Here is a 19,806-nt window from a genome sequence, read left to right as displayed (position 1 = left end):
CACAGCTGCTAAAAAGGAAACAAACTGAACGTCTAATTGGGAAAAAAAAGTGTTTGCGATGGAAAATGACGTAACTTGTGAAATACTAATTGATATTGGCTGTGAAAAAGATATTGGTTTGATTAGGGATAATTAACCAATGAAAGCCGAATGTTCATAAATGGCTACTGTGAAATCTAGGCTTTGTTTCAAAATGTCAAAATAATAAAAACTTACGAGTTAAACCCGACACAGAAGCTGCAGTTTTGTGCCGAGAAAGAGAAAACAAAGATGTTTAACTATGGACTGGAGGAAGGTCATCAAAATATTATTAAGTTAGGATTTAAGGTAGGAGATGATTACGAGGAAACTTTGGAATGGGCAGAACAGGTAGAAGAGTTAAAGTTAGAACTGTTATGTATGTAACTATGTAATACTTGCCACCAGAGGGCGCAACTGTTGGGAGTCCTAATGGTCACCTGCACACATGTGCAGGGCCAGTATAAAAGGTTGGCTACCATGTTGTTTAGGCACTCTGGAGTTGTAATAAAGAAGACTAAGGTCACACTAAGTTTAGCTCACAGTATTCAGCCTCGTCGAGTTCTTCTATACACAACAACTGGCGATGAGTGACAGAATACGAACCTTCACGCAACCAAGGCTGCCGTTGGAATATTAGAGAGATTCGTAGAAAGTGATGATTGGGAAGCCTTCGTCGAGCGTCTCGACCAGTACTTCGTGGCCAACGAGCTGGAAGGAGACACTAACGCGGCCAAGCACAGGGCGGTTCTCCTCACCGTCTGTCGGCCTAAAATATACGGCCTCATCAAGAATCTGCTCGCATCGACAAAACCACCGGAGAAGGACTATACAGAGTTGTGCACACTGGTTCGGGACCACATCAAACCGAAGGAGAGTATCTTCATGGCCAGATATTATTTTTACACGCACCATCGCTCTGGGGGCCAGGACGTGGCGGATTATGTCGCTGACCTGAGATGGCTCGCGGGACCTTGCGATTTTGGAGCTGCGTTGGGGCAAATGCTGTGGGACTTCTTCGTGCTGGGCATCAGCCACCGAGGTCATTCTTCGAAAGCTGCTGGCTGCCGAAACCCTAGACCTGAGCAGGGCCATCGTGATCGCCCAGGCATGCATGGCCACGGACGATAACACCAAACAGATATCTTCTCAACATCAAAGCTCACTGGCAAGTACAGGCATAAAATGACATCGCTAGCAGACCGAACTGCATATGGCAGGGCCTATACATCTGCGGCTGCAAGACCTGTGATGACTCAGAGTCCGCCATCGGGGGTGAATGTGAATACATTAGCACCGTGTTGGTGCTATGGGGGCAATCATCGGGCCCATCAATGTCGATTCAAGCACTACGTGTGCAAAGGCTGCGCAATGATGGGGCACCTCCAGCAAATGTGCAAACGTGCTGCGACATACCGCATGGCAGAGGATGATCGACCTGGCACGGATCACGCAGCACAGGCAACTCAACCCGAGGAAGAAGTGTATGGGGTACATACCTTCACCACCAAGAGCCCTCCTATAATGCTGAAAATCAAATTAAATGGAGTTCCAGTATCCATAGAGTTGGACATGGGTGCAAGTCAGTCAATAATGAGCCAGAAGGCTTTTGAGAAACTGTGGGGCAATAAAGCACAAAGGCCTAAACTGAGCCCGATTAATGCAAAGCCGCGTGTCTACACCAAAGAGCTCATACCAGTCATTGGAAGTGCGGCAGTGAAGGTATCGTATGATGGAGCTGTGCATGACCTTTCATTGTGGATTGTTCCAGGCAATGGCCCAACGCTGTTTGGCAGAAGCTGGCTAGAAAAGATTAGATGGAATTGAAACGACATCACTATCTTCAGTGGATGACGCCTCGTGTGCTCAAGTGCTGAGCAAGTTTCCCTCGTTATTCGAACCAGGCATCGGCAACTTCACAGGCGCCAAGGTACAGATCCATCTAGGCCCCAATGCATGGCCCGTCCATCACAAGGCTCGGGCGGTTCCGTACATGATGAGGGAAAAAATTGAAATTGAACTGGACAGACTCCAACGCGAAGGAATCATATCGCCAGTCGAGTTCAACGAGTGGGTCAGTCCAATTGTTCCGGTGTTGAAAAGCGATGGCACGGTCAGAATCTGCAGAGACTACAGGGTAACGATTAACCGAGTCTCACTGCAGGACCCAGGCGGATGACCTGTTCGCAACATTAGCTGCGGGGGGTGGGGGGGGGGAAGTCATTCACCAAGTTGGACCTAACCTCTGCCTACATGACACAAGAGCTGGCTGAATCTTCGAAAAGAGTGATGTGCATCAACACACACAAAGGGCTGTTTATATAGCCCTTTCGGGATTTGCTTGGCTGCAGCCATTTTCCAGAGAAACAATGAGAGTTTGCTGAAATCTGTTCCGCGCACCGTTGTGTTTCAAGACGACATCCTGATCACTGGTCGTGACACCATCGAACATCTGCACAACCTGGAAGAGGTTCTAAGTCGCCTAGACAGAGTGGGACTCAGGCTGAAATGCTCCAAGTATGTTTTCTTGGCGCCAGAAGTTGAATTTTTGGGGAGAAAGATTGCAGCAGATGGCATCAGGCCCACGGACTCAAAGACAGAGGCCATCAAGAATGCATCCAGACCACAGAATGTGACGGAGCTGTGTTTGTTTCTAGGACTCCTCAACTATTTCGGTAACTTTCTACTCGGGTTGAGCACGTTGTTAGAGCCTTTGCACATGTTGCTACATAAGGGTGATGACTGGGTTTGGGGTAAATCTCAAGACACAGCCTTTGAGAAGGCCAGGAACCTGCTCTGTTCAAATAAGTTACTTGTACACTATGACCCATGTAAACGTTTAGTGCTAGCTTGTGATACCTCATCGTATGGGGTCGGCTGTGTGTTACAGCAAGCCAATGTATCGGGCAACCTCCAACCGGTTGCATACGCATCTAGAAGTCTATCTAAGACTGAGAGAGCCTACAGTATGGTCGGTAGTATGTGTATATGGGGTTAAGAAAATACCTATTTGGACTTCGGTTTGAGCTTGAAACTGACTACAAGCCGCTCATTTCGCTGTTTTCAGAGAGCAAAGGTATAAATACCAATGCTTTGTCCCGCATCCAAAGATGGGCACGAACATTATCCGCTTATGACTATGTTCTCCGCCACAGACAAAACTGTGCCGATGCTCTCACCCGTTACCATTACCCACCACTGGGGTTGAAATGGCGCAGCCCGCAGACTTGCTACTGGGCATGGATGCTTTTGAGAGCGAGGGGTCACCCGTCACAGCTCGCCAGATCAGGACCTGGACCAGCCAGGATTCTGTGCTATCATTAGTAAAGAGTTGCATCCTAAATGGGAACTGGTCGGCCGTTCCTGGGGAAAAGCAAGATGAAATTAAGCCGTTTTGCCGACGCAAAGGTGAAATGTCCATCCAGTCGGATTGTTTTTTATGGGGTAATCGCGTGATTTTGCAAAAAAAAGGCAGGGAAACGTTTATACGCGCCTACACAGTACCCACCCAGGCATTGTCATGATGGAGGCATTTGCCAGGTCGCATGTTTGGTGGCCCGGCATTGACTCAGACTTGGAGTCATGTGTGCATCAGTGCAACACTTGCTCACAACTGAGCAATGCACCAAGAGAGGCTCCACTGAGTCTGTGGTCATGGCCCTCCAAACCGTGGTCCAGGATTCACGTAGATTTTGCCGGCACCTTTCTAGGAAAGATGTTTTTAGTAGTTGTGGACGCTTACTCCAAATGGATTGAATGCGTAATCATGTCATCCAGCACGTCCACAGCCACCATCGAAAGCCTCCGGGCCATGTTCACCACCTATGGCTTGCCCAACATCTTTGTCAGTGACAATGGACCGTGTTTCACCAGCTCGGAATTCAACAAGTTTATGACCAGCAATGGCATCAAGCATGTCAGGTCTGCCCCGTTTAAGCCCATATCCAATGGTCAAGTGGAGCAAGCAGTCCAAACTATCAAGCAGAGCATGAAACGCGTGACGGACGGCTCCCTGCAGACCCACTTGTCTCGCATTCTGCTCAGTTACCGGATGTGATCCCACTCGCTCACCGAGGTTCCCCCGGCAGAATTGTTAATGAAGAGAGCCCTCAAAACCAGTTTCTCCCTAGTCCACCTGGATCTCAATGATCATGTGGAAACCCGGCGACATTGGAAGAACATGTACCACAATCGCGCGGCTGTTTCACATGACATTGATGTTAACGACCCTGTATTTGTCCTGAATTACGGTCATGGTCCCAAGTGGGCTGCTGGCACTGTTTTGGCCAAGGGAATAGGGTGTTTATAATCAAACCGTTAAATGGCCAAACGTGCAGAAAGCATTTAGATCAGACCAAATTGCGATTTACTGACAACGAGAAACGACTTGAAGAGGACATCACTATCGATGATCCACCAACACACAACCAACCAGCAATCGACCTCGCTGTCAATCACGAGGATGAACCCACTGTTCCTGACAGTCCGGCTAGACCAGCCGCTGTGCAGTGCAGCAATGGTCCGACCAACTCACACACGCCAGGGTTTGAACTTAGACGATCAACCAGGGAGCGAAGGGCTCCGGATCGCCTCAACTTGTAAATAATTTGTACCGAAGACTTTGGGGATGGGGGGGGGGGGAAGTGATGTTATGTATGTAACTATGTAATACTTGCCACCAGAGGGTGCAACTGTTGTGGAGTCCTAATGGTCACCTGCACACACGTGCAGGGACAGTATAAAAGGTTTGCTGCCATGTTGTTTAGGCACTCTGGAGTTGTAATAAAGACTAAGATCATACTAAGTTTAGCTCACAGTACTCAGCCTCGTGGAGTTTTTCATAACACAAGAACAAAGGGAGAAAATAGCAAAAATAGCAGCAACAGCAGTAGCAGCAGAAACGAAGGAGGAGGAGACACACCCCCACGCAGCTCCCCTGATATGTTTTAACTGCAATTAGGAAGGCCACTTCAGTAGGGATTGCCCGCAGAAGAGGAGAGGTTACGGAAATTCCAAAGAGAAATGTCACAATTGTGGTAAACTTGGAATATTTGGTCAAAGATTGCTGGAGTAAGGGAGGAGGCGCAGGAAGACGAGGCCCCCAACAGGCAAAGAAGGGAGCACCCTTTTGCAGTATGTGGATGATATCCTTATTGCCTCCAGCACAGAACAACAACACGTACTAGCTTTAACTACTGTGCTAGGCGCTCTACAGAGCGCAGGATTAAAAATAAATCCTAGGAGGTGGGAAGGAGCGAAATAACATATCTAGGATACATAATATCACAAGGGAAGAGACAGATGCCTAAGGACAGAAAGGAAGCAATTCGATCAATGCCCAGGCCAGGAACCGTGAAAGGGGTCAGATAGGTACGAGGGCTATTCAACTACTGCAGAAATGCCGAGATCAGGAAATTGTGGTTGTAAGATTAAAACAAGCTCTCACAAGTGCTCCAGCCCTGGGATTACCCGACCAGAATAGGCCCTTCCAGATCTATACCCACTACAGTAAAGATCATTATATGGGGACAGGCATAGGCCAGTGGCATAGTAATGTTGGAACACATACCCAGCATACCTTAGTACATTGCTTAGCACAGGAAGGCTAAAAACGGTATCTGACGCGTGAAGGGCTAAGTGGGAAGCAATGCTCTTACCCCCCCAACAGGGAGGCACAATAAAAGGCAACGTAACAACCCTGCAGGATGGATCATTACGCAGGGAAAAGAGCATCAGTGTAGCCCGACAGGAGAAGACGAGGGAAATAGTCAGGCTTGAGGAAGCAGACATGGATCTATATGTAGATGGGTCTCGGCGCTATATCAACAGAACACCACGGGCGGGTTGGGCCGTGGTAGATAGCAGTGGACAGGTCAAAAGGGAAGGGTGGTTAGAAGGGGGTCCATCAGCTTAAGTGGCTGAATTAGTGTCTCTGACTGAAGCTCTGAGGCTGGCTAGGGGAAAAAGAGTAAACATCTATAAGATAGCCTGGAGCAGACGGGGATACATGAGCTCAGGAGGAGGGCCGATTCAACATGAGGAGATTGTTAAAAAATTAGTGGAAGCCTCCCTCCGACCCCAGGAGTGTGCGATCAACATCAACAGGGAGATGCATGGGCAGATGAAGCAGCCAAGTGGGTGGCAAAGACAGGTACACTGGCCGGGGAAGCCCAGGTCGGAGTATGTACAATCGGGCCCAAGGAAGTAAACATGCTTAAGGTGCAGGGAGAAGCCACTCCACAGGAAAAGGAGGGGTGGAAGCAGAGAGGGGCCCAACAAGGGACCGTCGGGGAAATGGAGGACAGATGGGAATGTGGTGGCCCTGGAATGCATCCGTGGAGCCTATTAAATTTACACCACGGGTATGTCCATACAGGGAGAACCAATGTGATAAGTGCGATGTCCAGGTGGAAGGGAATAGGTAGAGATTTAGGGGACCACTGTAGAAGGTGCGTGATATGTGCAAAATACAACCCAGGGGGGAGAGTAAAGGTCAGAATGGGACATCAGCCCCGGCCAAAAGGATCCTAGGAAAACATGCAGATAGATTTTACTGGACCGTTACCCAGCAACAAGGGGAAGACATACTGCCTAGTTATAATAGGCCAGTTTACGAAGTGGGTAGCAGCTTTCGCCACTAGAAATTGTTCAGCAGAAACCGTGGCCAGGATCCTAGCAGAAGAAATAATACCACTACAGCTGGACTCAAATCAAGGTACACACTTCACAGGGAGGAAAATAAACAGGCCTGCGCTTTGCTAGGGATCAGGCAAAAATATCCCATATTATCACTGTTCCATGAAGAAATGGAGATTGATGTGTGAGCGCCACGGCAACTGAAATGCACCATTATGGATTTTGATTTTAGCTTTACTCCGCTTGACGAGACAGATATAACCAGGTTTATTATAACCCGAGCTGAAGGAGGAAAGATCGATGGGACAATGGACATTACCTGAGGAGGTTATGCAAAGGCCAACGAGCTGCAAGGAAAACCAATACTCGAACTGAAAGAGGAACAAACTCGACTTAATTGGACACCATTTGACAACATAGAGGATACCCCAGGTGGGGCAGAAATTCGGCAGAATAGAGAAGACCCCAAGTGGAGGAAAGAGAAGAAACATAGGATACCCCAGGCGGGTCATAATTCGAACACCGAGAAAATGTTAGCACGAGAGGACGTATACATGAACTATGCTGGACTAAATGTACTGGTTGTAGTGTAAGGGAACTCATCTTGCTAGTATTATCTGGTAAAAAGGTGCAGCCAACATAAGAGGCAGGCCCTAGCCCGTACGATAGTTAAAACATTGAATAAAGGGAAATCAGAGAGTCCGGCAGTATACTGTTGTGTATGCATGCCTGTTTACTGTGTGATGTCTGTAACACTGTATGCAACATTGAATGTACCCTTGTACTGTACACACCTTACCGGTACACTAGAGGGTGCTGTTGCTGGAGACCCAGGGGTTGCCTGCACACGGCAGGTAACCCAGTATAAAAAAGGAACACACAGCTTGCTGTTGGCACTCAGGAGCTGCTAATAAAGGACTGCAAGTCTGTAGAGTTTAAGCCTCATGGAGTCATTACTGAAGGTGCCTGCATACACAACAACTGGCGACGGGAATACGGGATCACGAACTACACGCTCAACATGTCTAACCTCAGCAACTTTCAGCAATTTATGGAGGGGGAGGATTGGGATGCTTTTGTGGAAAGATTGGAACACTTCTTTATAGCCAATGACCTGGACGGGGACACGCCGGCCACACTACCGAACAAACGCAGGGCCATCCTGCTTAGCAGTTGTGGGCCCACCATCCACGGTCTCTTCAGGGACTTACTAGCCCCGGAGAAGACAACCACCAAGAGCTATGAGGAACTTGTAACAATCATACAGGAACAACTAAAACCGAAAGAAAGCATCCTCACAGCCAGGCACTGGTTCTACACTTAAATTGCCAAGTATGCTGCACACTTAAGAAAACAAGCTGCACCGTGTGAGTTTGGCGACCACCTTAATGAAGCACTAAGGGACATATTTGTCAGCGGAATCGGCCACAAAAAACCTCCGACACAAATTGCTCTCGGCTGACATTACGGTCACCCTGCAGAAAGCAATTCAAGTGAGCCAGGCCTACGTGGTTTCGGCCAGCGACACCAGGCGAATACTGACCCAGGACTCTAAACCGGCGAGCGCAGTGTACCACATGGATACTTCTAAAGGCAGAAATGCTGCCCCGAGTCCCGCAACCCTGAGTCCGCCACATGGGGCAAACCGGATGGCCCCATGCTGGCGCTGTGGAGGAAACCACAGGGCCCACCAGTGCCGCTACAAAGATTATGCATGCAAAGGTTGCAAAGAAAAAAGGCACCTTCAGAGAATGTGCAGAAAAGGATATACTCACTGTGTCTCTGATGAGTTGGCTGATCACCGAGGCTCCGACACAGATGAAGATGTAGCTGCTCTAACCCTGGGAGAGGAGTATAGAATCTTTACCTGCTCCACCGGAAGTTCTCCGTGGATGATGGAAGTCGACATCGACGGGGTCCCAGTCTCCATGGAGATCGACACAGGGGTGAGCCAGTCTGTGATGAGCCAAAAAATCTTTGAAAAAATTTGGAGGAATCCTGGAGGTAACCCAGTATAAAAAGGAACACACAGCTTGTTGTTGGCACTCAGGAGCTGCTAATAAAGGACTGCCAGTCTGCAGAGTTTAAGCACCATACCCTGCCTCATGGAGTCATTACTAAAGGTGTCTGCATACACAACAATAACCTTGATGGGAAAGCCAACCGGTAGATCCTGCAGCTCGGGAAGTAGCGCTACCCAAGCGAAAGGACAACCCTGGAAGCTCATCCATGAGGAATGAATTGGGAAATGGCCTATCTTGGGCCATTAGGGGGAATTGTAAGGGATAAATTGTAGGAGTTGCAAATAGGTGGTCAGAACAATGCTGAAGATAGTGAACTAATCAGTATAAGGAGGGTCTGAGAAATTGCCTATGTATGTAACATTTGCTTATGTAGGTATAGCACAAAGCAATAACGCATTAAACTATATCCTTAACCTTAGTCACACTTAAACAACCGAAGTCAGCAGTTTTTGATTAGAAGTATTGAAGGAAGAGATAAGGAAGCTGGTATTTTGGTACAGTTACTCCAGGCGACGAGCAGTCCGGGGTAGAGGGCAAATAATGGAACAACACAATGATGGGAGATGGACAGTTGTATCTACCACTCAGAGCCAGTCTGATAAGAGTCGACAAATCAATGTAACTCCGCTGATAGCAATAGACCTATTGATGATTTTGTAGGAGGGTAGCTCCTCTCCAAAACCTGTCTAAATTATACTTGAAAACTCTTGTATTTCAGAGGTTTAGACTGAACCTTCCCGTGCATTGCTCGTAATAAAGCCGGTAAACCTGAGGTTTCGTTTGTTTAATTCCGTGGTCGTTATACAGTGGGAGCTGGGCGAGGTGTCGATTAACTATATCAGTTAATGCACACCAAGGAAGAGAAGCCTTCCTTTTACCCCAACAGACCGGCGAGGTATCGATTAACTTTTGCAGTTAATCCACCCCGAGGGAGAGAAGCCTCCTTTTTACTCCTACACTGACCTTATGATGGGGGGAAGGTTATTGGTGCAGCAGCTGATGATGGTTGGGTATAGGACACTGCCTGAGGAACTCATACAGCGATGTCCTGGGGTTGAGATGATTAGCTTCCAACAACCACAACCATCTTCCTTTGTGCTAAATATGATGCCAACCAGTGGAGAGTTTGCCACCCAATTCCTATTGACTTCAGTATAACTAGGGCTCCTTGGTCAAATTCTACCTTGATGTCAATGGCAGTCACCATCACCTCACCTCTGGAATACAGCTTTTGTCCATATTTGGACCAAGGCTGTAATGAGATCTGAAGCCGAGCAGTTCTGGCAGAACCCAAACTGAGTCGGTTATTGGTGAGTAAGTGTTGCTTGAAAGCATTGTCAATGACCCCTTCCATCACTTTGCTGATGATTGATAGTAGACTGTTGGGGCAGTAATTGGCCAGTTTGGATTTGTTCTGCTTTTTGTGGACATGACTTACCTGGACAGTTTTCCACATTATCAGGTAAATCCCAGTATTTGGCTGTATTGGAACAGCTTGGCTGGAGGTTCTTGAGCACAATCTTCAGCACGTTTGCCAGGATGTTGTCAGGGTCCATAGCCTTTGCTGTATCAAGTGCGCGCAGCCGTTTCTTGATATCACGTGTAGTGAATTGAATTGGTTGAAGACTGGTTTCTGTGATGGTCAGGCCCTCTTGAGGAGGCTGAGATATATCATCCATTCGACACTTCTGGCTGAAGATAGTTGCAAGCATTTCAGCCTTGTCTTTTGCACTATGGGGCTCCGCCATCATTGTGGATGGGGATATTCATGGAGCCTCCTCCTCCCGATAGTTGTTTAAGTGATCTGATCTGCTGGTTGTGGGATCACTTAGCACTGTCTATAGCATGGTGCTTCCGCCATTTAGCATGCATGTAGTCTTGTGTTGTAGGTTCCCCAGGTTGGCACCTCATTTTTTGGTATGCCTGGTGCTGCCCCTGGCATGAACTTCAGCACTCTTCATTGAACCAGGGTTGGTCGTCTGGCTTGATGGTGATGGTAGAGTGAGGCATATGCTGGGCCATGAGGTAACATTGTGGTGGAATACAATTCTGCTGCTGCTGATGGCCCACAGCACCTCATGAATGCCCAGTTTTGAATAGCTAGATATGTTTGGAATCTATCCCATTTAGCACGTTGGTAGTGCCACGCAATACGATGGCGGGTGTCCTCAGTGTGAAGATGGGACTTTGTCACCACAAGGACTGTGCCGTGGTCACTGCTACCAATGCTGTCACGGACAGATGCATCTGCAGCAGGTAGATTGGTGAGGATGAGGTCAAGTAGGTTTTTTCCTCGTGTTGGGTCTCTCACAACCTGCCGCTGGCCCAGTCTGGCAGCTATGTCTTTCAGGGCTCGGCCAGCTCAGTCAACAGTGGTGCTACCAAGCCATTCGTGGGGATCCACATTGAAGTCCACCACCGACATTACATTCTGTGCCCTTGCTGCCCTCAGTGCTTCTTGCAAGTGGTGTTCAACATGGAAGAGTACTGATGCATCTGCTAAGGGAGGGCGGTAGGTGGTAATCAGCAGGTTTCCTTGCCCATGCTTAATCTGAAGCCATGAGACTTCATGGGGTCCGGAGTCAATGTTGTGGACTCCCAGGGCCACTCCCTCCCAACTGTATACCAGTGTGCCGGCATCTCTGGTGGGTCTGTCCTGCCGGTGGGACAGGACATACCCAGGGATGGTGATGGATGAGTTTGGGACATTGGCTGAAAGGTACGATTCTGTGAGTATGGCTATGTTAGGTAAGTGGGACAGCGCTCCCAATTTTGGCACAAGTCCCCAGATGTTCCCGAGGAGGACTTTGCATGGTCGACTGGGCTGGTTGTGTCATTGTCGTGTCCATAGCCAGTGTCGAGGTGGATGTTGGGTGGTCCGTCTGGTTTCATTCTCATTATTGTTTCTCGTAGTGGTTTTGTACAACTGGGTGGCTTGCTAGGCCATTTCAGAGGGCAGTTAAGAGTCAACCATATTGCTGTGGGCCTGGAGTCACATATAGGCCAGACCCGGGAAGGACAGCAGATTGCCTTCCCTATAGGACATTAGTGAACCAGGTGGGTATTTACGGCAATCCAATAGGGTCATGATCACCGTTTCTGACACTAGCTTTTTATTCCAGATTTATTTAATTAATAGTAATAATGTTTTCCCATCCCTGGCATCATCCTGATGAACCTAGATTGTGCACTTTCTATGGCTCTAATGTCCTTTTTATAATGAAGCACACAAAACTGCACATAGTATTATGTGGCCTAACAAATGTTTTGTACATTATTTCTTTACTCTTGTCCTCCATACCCATGACTATTAAACCTAAAATTCTTCTGCCCTGTTTATGGCTTTATCTACTTGAACTTGCACTTTAAGGGAATTTAGTATTTGAACCCTTAGTATGGCTCAGAGACGTGGACCATATACAGTAGACACCTCAAATCACTGGAGAAATACCACCAATGATGTCTCTGCAAGATCCTGCAAATCCCCTGGGAGGATAGACGCACTAACGCCAGTGTTCTCGATCAGGCCAACATCCCCAGCATTGAAGCACTGACCACACTTGACCAGCTCCATTGGGCGGGACACATTGTTCGCATGTCACCCACAGAACTCCCAAAGCAAGCGCTCTACTTGGAACTCCTACACGGCAAGCGAGCCCCAGGTAGATAGAGGAAATGTTTCAAGAACACCCTCAAAGCCTCCTTGATAAAGTGCAACATCCCCACCGACATTTGGGAGTCCCTGGCCAAAGACCGCCCTAAGTGGAGGAAGTGCTGAGCACCTCGAGTCTTGTCGCCGAGAGCATACAGAAAACAAGCGCAGGCAGCGGAAGGAGCGTGCGTCAAATCAGATGCCCCACCAACCCTTTCCTCCAACGACTGTCGGTCCCACCTGTGACAGAGACTGTAATTCCCGTATTGGACTGTTCAGTCACCTGAGAACTCACTTTTGGAGTGGAAGCAGGTCTTCCGAGATTTCGAGGGACTGCCTATGATGAGGTCTCTTTGTTCTGCTGAGGTACACCACTTTCAACCCTTCTCCAATCCAAACAACACCCATTTACCTTAACTCTGTTTTCTATAAGCACATAACAAATAGGAGCAGGAGTAGGCCATACGACCCCTCGAGCCTGCTCCGCCATTTAATATGACCATGGCTGATCCGATCATGGACTCAGATCCACTTCCCTGTCTGCTCCCCATAACCCCTTAATCCCTTATCGGTTAAGATACTGTCTATCTCTGTCTTAAATGTATTCAATGTCCCGGCTTCCACAGCTCTCTGAGGTAGCGAATTCCACAGATTTAGAACCCTCTGAGAGAAGAAATTCCTCTCCATCTCAGTTTTAAATGGGCAGCCCCTTATTCTAAGATTATGCCCTCTAGTTCTAGTCTTCCCCATCAGTGGAAACATCCTCTCTGCATCCACCTTGTCAAGCCCCCTCATAATCTTATACGTTTCAATAAGATCACCTCTCATTCTTCTCAATTCCAAAGAGTAGAGGCCCAACCTCCTCAACCTTTCCTTGTAAGTCAACCCCCCCATCTCCGGAATCAACCTAGTGAACCCTCTCTGAACTGCCTCCAAAGCAAGTATATCCTTTCTTAAATATAGAAACCAAATCTGCATGCAGTATTCCAGGTGTGGCCTCACCAATACCCTGTATAACTGTAGCAAGACTTCCCTGCTTTTATACTCCATCCCCTTTGCAATAACGGCCAATATTCCATTGGCCTTCCTGATTACTTGCTGTACGCATACGAACCTTGTGTTTCATGTACAAGTACCTCCAGGTCCCGCTGTACTGCAGCACTTTGCAATTTTTCTCCATTTAAATAATAACTTGCTCTTTGATTTTTTTCTGCCAAAGTGTATGACCTCACTCTTTCCAACATTATACTCCATCTACCAAATTTTTGCCAACTCTCTTAGCCTGTCTATGTCCTTTTGCAGATTTTGTGTGTCCTCCTCACACATTGCTTTTCCTCCCATCTTTGTATCGTCAGCAAACTTGGCTACGTTCCACTTGGTCCCTTCTTCCAAGTCGTTAATATAGATTGTAAATAGTTTGGGTCCCAGCACTGATCCCTGCGGCACCCCACTAGTTACTGATTGCCAACCCGGGAATGAACCATTTATCCCAACTCTCTGTTTTCTGTTAGTTAGCCAATCCTCTATCCATGCCAATATATTACCCCCGTGACCTTTTATCTTGTGCGGTAACCTTTTATGTGGCACCTTGTCAAATGCCTTCTGGATGTCCAAATACACCACATCCACTGGTTCCCCTTTATCCACCCTGTTGTTACATCCTCAAAGAATCCCAGCAAATTTGTCAAACAGGACTTCCCCTTCATAAATCCATGCTGACTCTGCCTGATTGAATTATGCTTTTCCAAATGTCTTGCTGCTGCTTCTTTAATAATGGACTCCAACATTTTCCTAACCACAGATATTAGGCTAACTGGTCTATAGTTTCCTGCTTTTTGTCTGTCTCCTTTTTTAAATAGGGGCGTTACATTTGCAGTTTTTCAATCTGCTGGGACCTCCCCAGAATCCAGGGAATTTTGGTAAATTACAACCAATTCATCCACTATCCCTGCCGCTACTTCTCTTAAGACCCTAGCATGCAAGCCATCAGGTCCAGGGGATTTATCCGCCTTTAGTCCCATTATCTTACTGAGTACCTTAGTGATTGTGATTGTGGTAAGTTCCTCCCCCACTATAGCCCCTTGACTATCCACTGTTGGGATATTGTTAGTGTTCGCTACTGTAAAGACTGATACAAAATATTTGTTCGGAGTTTCTGCCAACTCCATGTTCCCCATTACTAATTCCCCAGTCTCGTCCTCTAAGGGACAAACATTGACTTTAGCCACTTGTTTCTTATAGAAACTCTTGCTATCTGTTTTTATATTTTGTGCTAATTTACTTTCATAAGCTATCTGCCCTTTCTTAATCATTTTTTTAGTCATTCTTTGCTGGCTTTTAAAAGCTTCCCAATCTTCTGCCCTCCCACTAGTTTTGGCCACTTTGTATATGCCCTTGTTTTTAATTGGATACCGTCCTTTATTTCTTTAGTTAGCCACAGATGGCGATCTTTTCTTTTACACCCTTTTCTCCAACTGGAATATATTTTTCTTGAGAGTTGTGAAATACCTCCTTAAATGTACACCACTGTTCATCAACCATCCTGCACTTGTATCTATTTTCCCAATCCACTTTAGGCAAATCTTCCCCATTACCTTCATAGTCTCCTTTATTTAAGCTTAGTACGCTGGTTTGAGATCCAACTTTCTTACCCTTCATCTGAATTTGAAATTCAACCATGCTATGGTCACTCATTCCCAGGGGATCCTTTACTAGGAGATTGTTTATTTACCCTATCTCATTACGCAGGACCAGATCCAAGATAGCCTGCCCCCTGGTTAATTCCGTTACATACCGCTCAAGGAACCCGTCCCTTATGCACTCTCTGAACTCTTCCTCAAGGCTACCCTGATCAATTTGATTTGTCCAATCAATATAGAGGTTAAAATCACCCATGATTATTGCTGTTCCCTTTTTACAAGCCCCCACGATTTCCTGGTTTATACTCCGACCAACAGAGTTGCGACTGTTTGGGGGCCTATAGACTACGCCCACCAGTGACTTTTTCCCCTTATTATTCCTTATCTCCACCCAAACGGTTTCAACATCCCGATCATTTGAGCCAATATCATTTCTCACTATTGCAGTGATTCCATCTATTGTGTTCCTAACACAGATGAGGCTGCACACAGGGAGGTTAAAGTAACAGTGACCTCAGTCTTTAAAAAGACACTCCAGAGTGAGGAACAGGCCTCAGGGGTCGGCTTATATACAGTGCTCCCAAGGGATGCTGGGATCCTTTGGGACTTCAGGGGATGCGCTCCCTGGTGGCGGAACATGGGAGTGCATGCTTTACAGATACACAACATCACTCCCCACCCCCACCCCGCAAAGTCAAAGTGAAAATTATTTACAAGGTGAGGCGGTCGGGAGCCTTTCTTTCCCTGGTGGACCGCCTCCGTACAAATGTCTGTTCTGGTGTGTTGGCTGTGCCCTCGCTGGGCTGGCGTGTTGTTGGCCCTGCAGGGCTGCTGGGTGAGCCTGGCCTTGCTGGGCTGTTGGGCATGATGGGTTTGATTTCCTGGTCCGGCGTGCTGTCGTTGATCCTTTGGGTGTGTGTTGTGGGCTCGAAAAAGGTGGTGTCTGCTGTGGGTTATTCAGGGCAGTCTGTGAACCGCAGCCTCATTTGCTCCAGGTGCTTTCTGCAAATTTGTCCATTGTCTAGTTTGACTACAAACACCCTATTCCTTTCTTTAGCTATCACCATGCCCGTGATCCACTTGGGACCATGTCCATAGTTTAGCACATACACAGGGTCATTCAGATCAATTTCCTGTGACACAGTGGCGCGACCATCGTTTACATTTTGTTGCTGCCGCCTGCTCTCTACCTGATCATGCAGGTTGGGGTGAACCAGCGAGAGTCTGGTTTTAAGTGTCCTTTTCATGAGTAGCTCAGCCGGGGGCACCACTGTGAGCGAGTGGGGTCTCGTGCGGTAGCTGAGCAGTACTCGGGACAGGCGGGTTTGGAGTGAGCTTTCTGTAACTCGTTTTAGGCTCTGTTTGATGGTTTGTACTGCCCGCTCTGCCTGCCCATTGGAGGCTGGTTTAAACGGGGCCGAGGTGACATGTTTGATCCCATTGCGGGTCATGAATTCTTTAAATTCGGCACTGGTGAAACATGGCCCGTTGTCACTGACCAGTATGTCAGGCAGGCCGTGGGTGGCAAACATGGCCCTCAGGCTTTCAATGGTGGCGATGGCGGTGCTTCCCGACATTATTTCACATTCAATCCATTTTGAAAAAGCATCCACCACCACCAGGAACATTTTACCGAGAAACGGGCCCGCATAGTCGACATGGATCCTCGACCATGGTCTGGAGGGTCAGGACCACAAACTTAGTGGTGCCTCTCTGGGCGCTTTGCTCAACTGAGTACATACGCTGCATTGCTATACACAGGACTCGAAGTCAGAGTCGATACTGGGCCACCACACGTAGGATCTGGCTATCGCTTTCATCATTACTATACCCGGGTGTGTGCTGTGGAGATCCGAGATGAACGTCTCCCTGCCCTTTTTTGGTAGCACTACGCAGTTACCCCACAACAGGCAGTCTGCCTGAATGGACAGCTCGTCCTTTCGCCGCTGGAACGGCTTGATTAGCTCTAGCATTTCAACGGGGATGCTGGCCCAGCTCCCATGCATTACACAGTTTTTTACTAGGGACAGCAGAGGATCTTGGCTGGTCCAAGTCCTAATCTGGCAGGCCGTGACAGGTGATTTATCATTTTCAAAAGCTTCCATGACCATCAACAAGTCTGCGGGCTGCGCCACCATCAACAAGTTTGCAGGCTGCGCCATTTCCACCCCGGTGGTGGGCAATGGTAGCCGACTGAGAGCATCCGCACAGTTCTCGGTGCCTGGCCTGTGGCGGATGGTATAGTTATACGCTGATAGCGCGAGTGCCCACCTTTGTATGCGGGCTGAGGCATTAGTATTTATCCCCTTGTTTTCAGCGAACAGGGATGTAAGGGGCTTGTGCTCGGTTTCCAGCTCACATTTGAGGCCAAACAGGTACTGATGCATTTTTTTAACCCCTAACACACATGCTAATGCCTCTTTCTCAATCATGCTGTAGGCCCTCTCGGCCTTAGACAAGCTCCTGGAGGCATAGGCGACAGGTTGCAACTTCCCCGCAACGTTAGCTTGTTGTAATACACCCCCAACTCCGTACGACGACGGGTCACATATTAGCACAAGTCTTTTACACGGGTTATACAATACAAGCAGCTTGTTGGAGCATAAAATGTTTCTGGCTTTCTCAAAAACAATTACTTGGTTTTTTTCCTCATACCCAGTTCTCACCTTTGCACAATAACACATGTCGGGGCTCTAAAAGGGTGCTTAACCCCGGTAGGAAGTTATCAAAATAGTTGAGGAGTCCTAGGAACGACTGCAGCTCCATGACGTTCTGTGGCCTGGGCGCGTTCCTGATAGCCTCTGTCTTGCCGTCTGGGGGCTGAATGCCATCCGCCGCGATCTTTCTCCCCAAAAACTCAATTTCTGTTGCCATGAAGACGCATTTTGACCTCTTCAGCCGCAGCCCTACGCGATCCAGTCGCTGGAGGACCTCCTTCAGGTTTTGTAGGTGCTTGGCGGTGTCCCAACCCGTGACCAATATGTCGTCCTGAAAGACCGCAGTGTGTGGTACCGACTTGAGTAGGCTCTCCATGTTTCTCTGGAAGATCGTTGCAGCCAACCGAATTCCAAACGGGCATCTGCTGTCGATGAACAGTCCCTTGTGCGTGTTGATGCAGGTGAGGCCCTTCGAAGACTCCTCCAGATCCTGCATCATGTAGGCCGAAGTCAGGTCGAGCTTGGTGACTGTCTTGCCTCCTGCCAGCATCGCAAATAGGTCGTCTGCCTTAGATAGCGGGCATTGGTCCTGTAGCGAGAAACGATTAATAGTTACTTTATAATTGCCGCAAATCCTGACCGTGCCATCACTTTTGAGTACTGTAACAATCGGGCTGGCCCACTTGCTGAATTCCACTGGGGAGATGATGCCCTCGCATTGCAGCATGTCCAGCTCGATTTCCACTCTCTTCCTCATCATGTGAAGTACCGTTCGCGCCTTTTGCCTCTGGGACCAAATGGATCCGCACCTTCGCCCCGGAAAAGTTTCCAATGCCTGGCTCAAAAAGGGAAGGAAATTTGTTAAGAACCTGGGTACATGAGGCCTCATCGACATGTGATAGCGCTTGGATGTCATCCCAGTTCCAGCGGATTTTGCCCAGCCAGCTCCTTCCAAGCAGTATGGGACCATCGCCTGGGACAATCCAGAGTGGCAGTTCGTGCACCGTGCCCTCGTAGGTGACCTTGACCATGGCACTGCCCAGGACAGTGATAAGCTGTTTGGGTGTACATTCTCAGTTTCGCGTGGACGGGGCTCAGGGCTGGTCTGAATGTCTTGTTGCACCACAGTCTCTCAAACATCTTTTTACTCATCATGATGGATTGGCTAGCGCCAGTGTCCAGTTTCATGGCTACGGGTAAACAATTCAATTTTACGTTTAGCATTATAGGTGGACATTGCGTCAAAAATGTGAGCACCCCGTGTACTTCAGCATCTGCCTCCTCTCTCTGAGGCTTGAAATTGCTTTGATCCACTATGAAAAGATCTTCCTCTGCCACGTGGTGGTTAGCAGGTTTTGCAGAGCTTGCAGCTCGTTGGAGATGCCCCATTGTTCCACAGCTCTTGCAAACATACCCTTTGAAGCGGCATGAATAGGCTGAATGGAAGCCTCCACAACGCCAACAAGGTGTGAATTGCCTTGCATTCATCCTTAGTTGGGGACTCTGAGTTATCTGGGTCACCTGAGGCCTGCTGGCAGCTGCAGATTCGTGGGTTCTGCCCTGTACATTTCTGCTCGCAAACACAGTTCCAGTTAATTTGCGAACATTGCTAGCACTTGTGTGCTGAGAGATTTGTTTGGTGTTATGTCCACTGGTGGACATACAACGCCTGTGCTATCGCAATGGCCTTACTGAGGGTCGGTGTCTCTACAGTCAAAAGTTTTCGTGGGGTGATCTCGTGGCCAATGCCCAGTACAAAAAAGTCTCTGAGCATTTGCTCCAGGTATCCATCAAACTCACATTGTCCTGCAAGTCGCCTTAGCTCGGTGATGTAGCTCGCCACTTCCTGACCTTCAGATCGCTGGCACGAGTATAACCGATACCTCGCCATCAGCACGCTCTCCCTTGGTTAAGATACTCCTGAACCAGTGTACACAGCTCCTCATATGACTTATCTGTGGGTTTCACTGGAGCCAGAAGATTCTTCATGAGGCTGTAGGTCGGTGCCCTGCAGACTATGAGGAGGACCGCTCTCCTTTTTGCAGCGCTTCCTTCTCCGTCCAGCTCGTTGGCTACAAAGTACTGGTTTAGCCATTCGACATAGGCTTCCTAGTCCTCACCCTCCGACAACTCCTCCAGGATGCCCACAGTTTGCTGCATCTTTGCATTGGGTTCGTATT

At 48.1% G+C, this 19,806-nt stretch overlaps 1 protein-coding gene across 11 annotated transcripts in view; it reads right to left on the bottom strand.

The window, feature by feature from the left end:
• The window catches only part of pja2 (praja ring finger ubiquitin ligase 2), a 281,791-nt gene that overhangs the window by 165,752 nt on the left and 96,233 nt on the right, over positions 1-19,806 (bottom strand). For 2 of the 11 annotated variants that reach the window (XM_070884066.1, XM_070884099.1), the window contains exon 2: positions 8,522-8,610. The exons of 8 other annotated variants lie outside the window; for them this stretch is intronic. Coding sequence is in view for 1 of the 3 variants with exons in the window: in XM_070884050.1 (XP_070740151.1) it covers position 8,430 (1 nt within the window). In the remaining 2 variants the exon portion in view is untranslated. One more of the 11 variants, XM_070884050.1, reaches the window with a different exon arrangement.

This window comes from Pristiophorus japonicus, chromosome 1 (assembly GCF_044704955.1).
Source record: "Pristiophorus japonicus isolate sPriJap1 chromosome 1, sPriJap1.hap1, whole genome shotgun sequence".
Classification (NCBI taxonomy): Eukaryota; Metazoa; Chordata; class Chondrichthyes; family Pristiophoridae; genus Pristiophorus; species Pristiophorus japonicus.
This window is presented reverse-complemented; position numbering and strand designations above follow the sequence as displayed.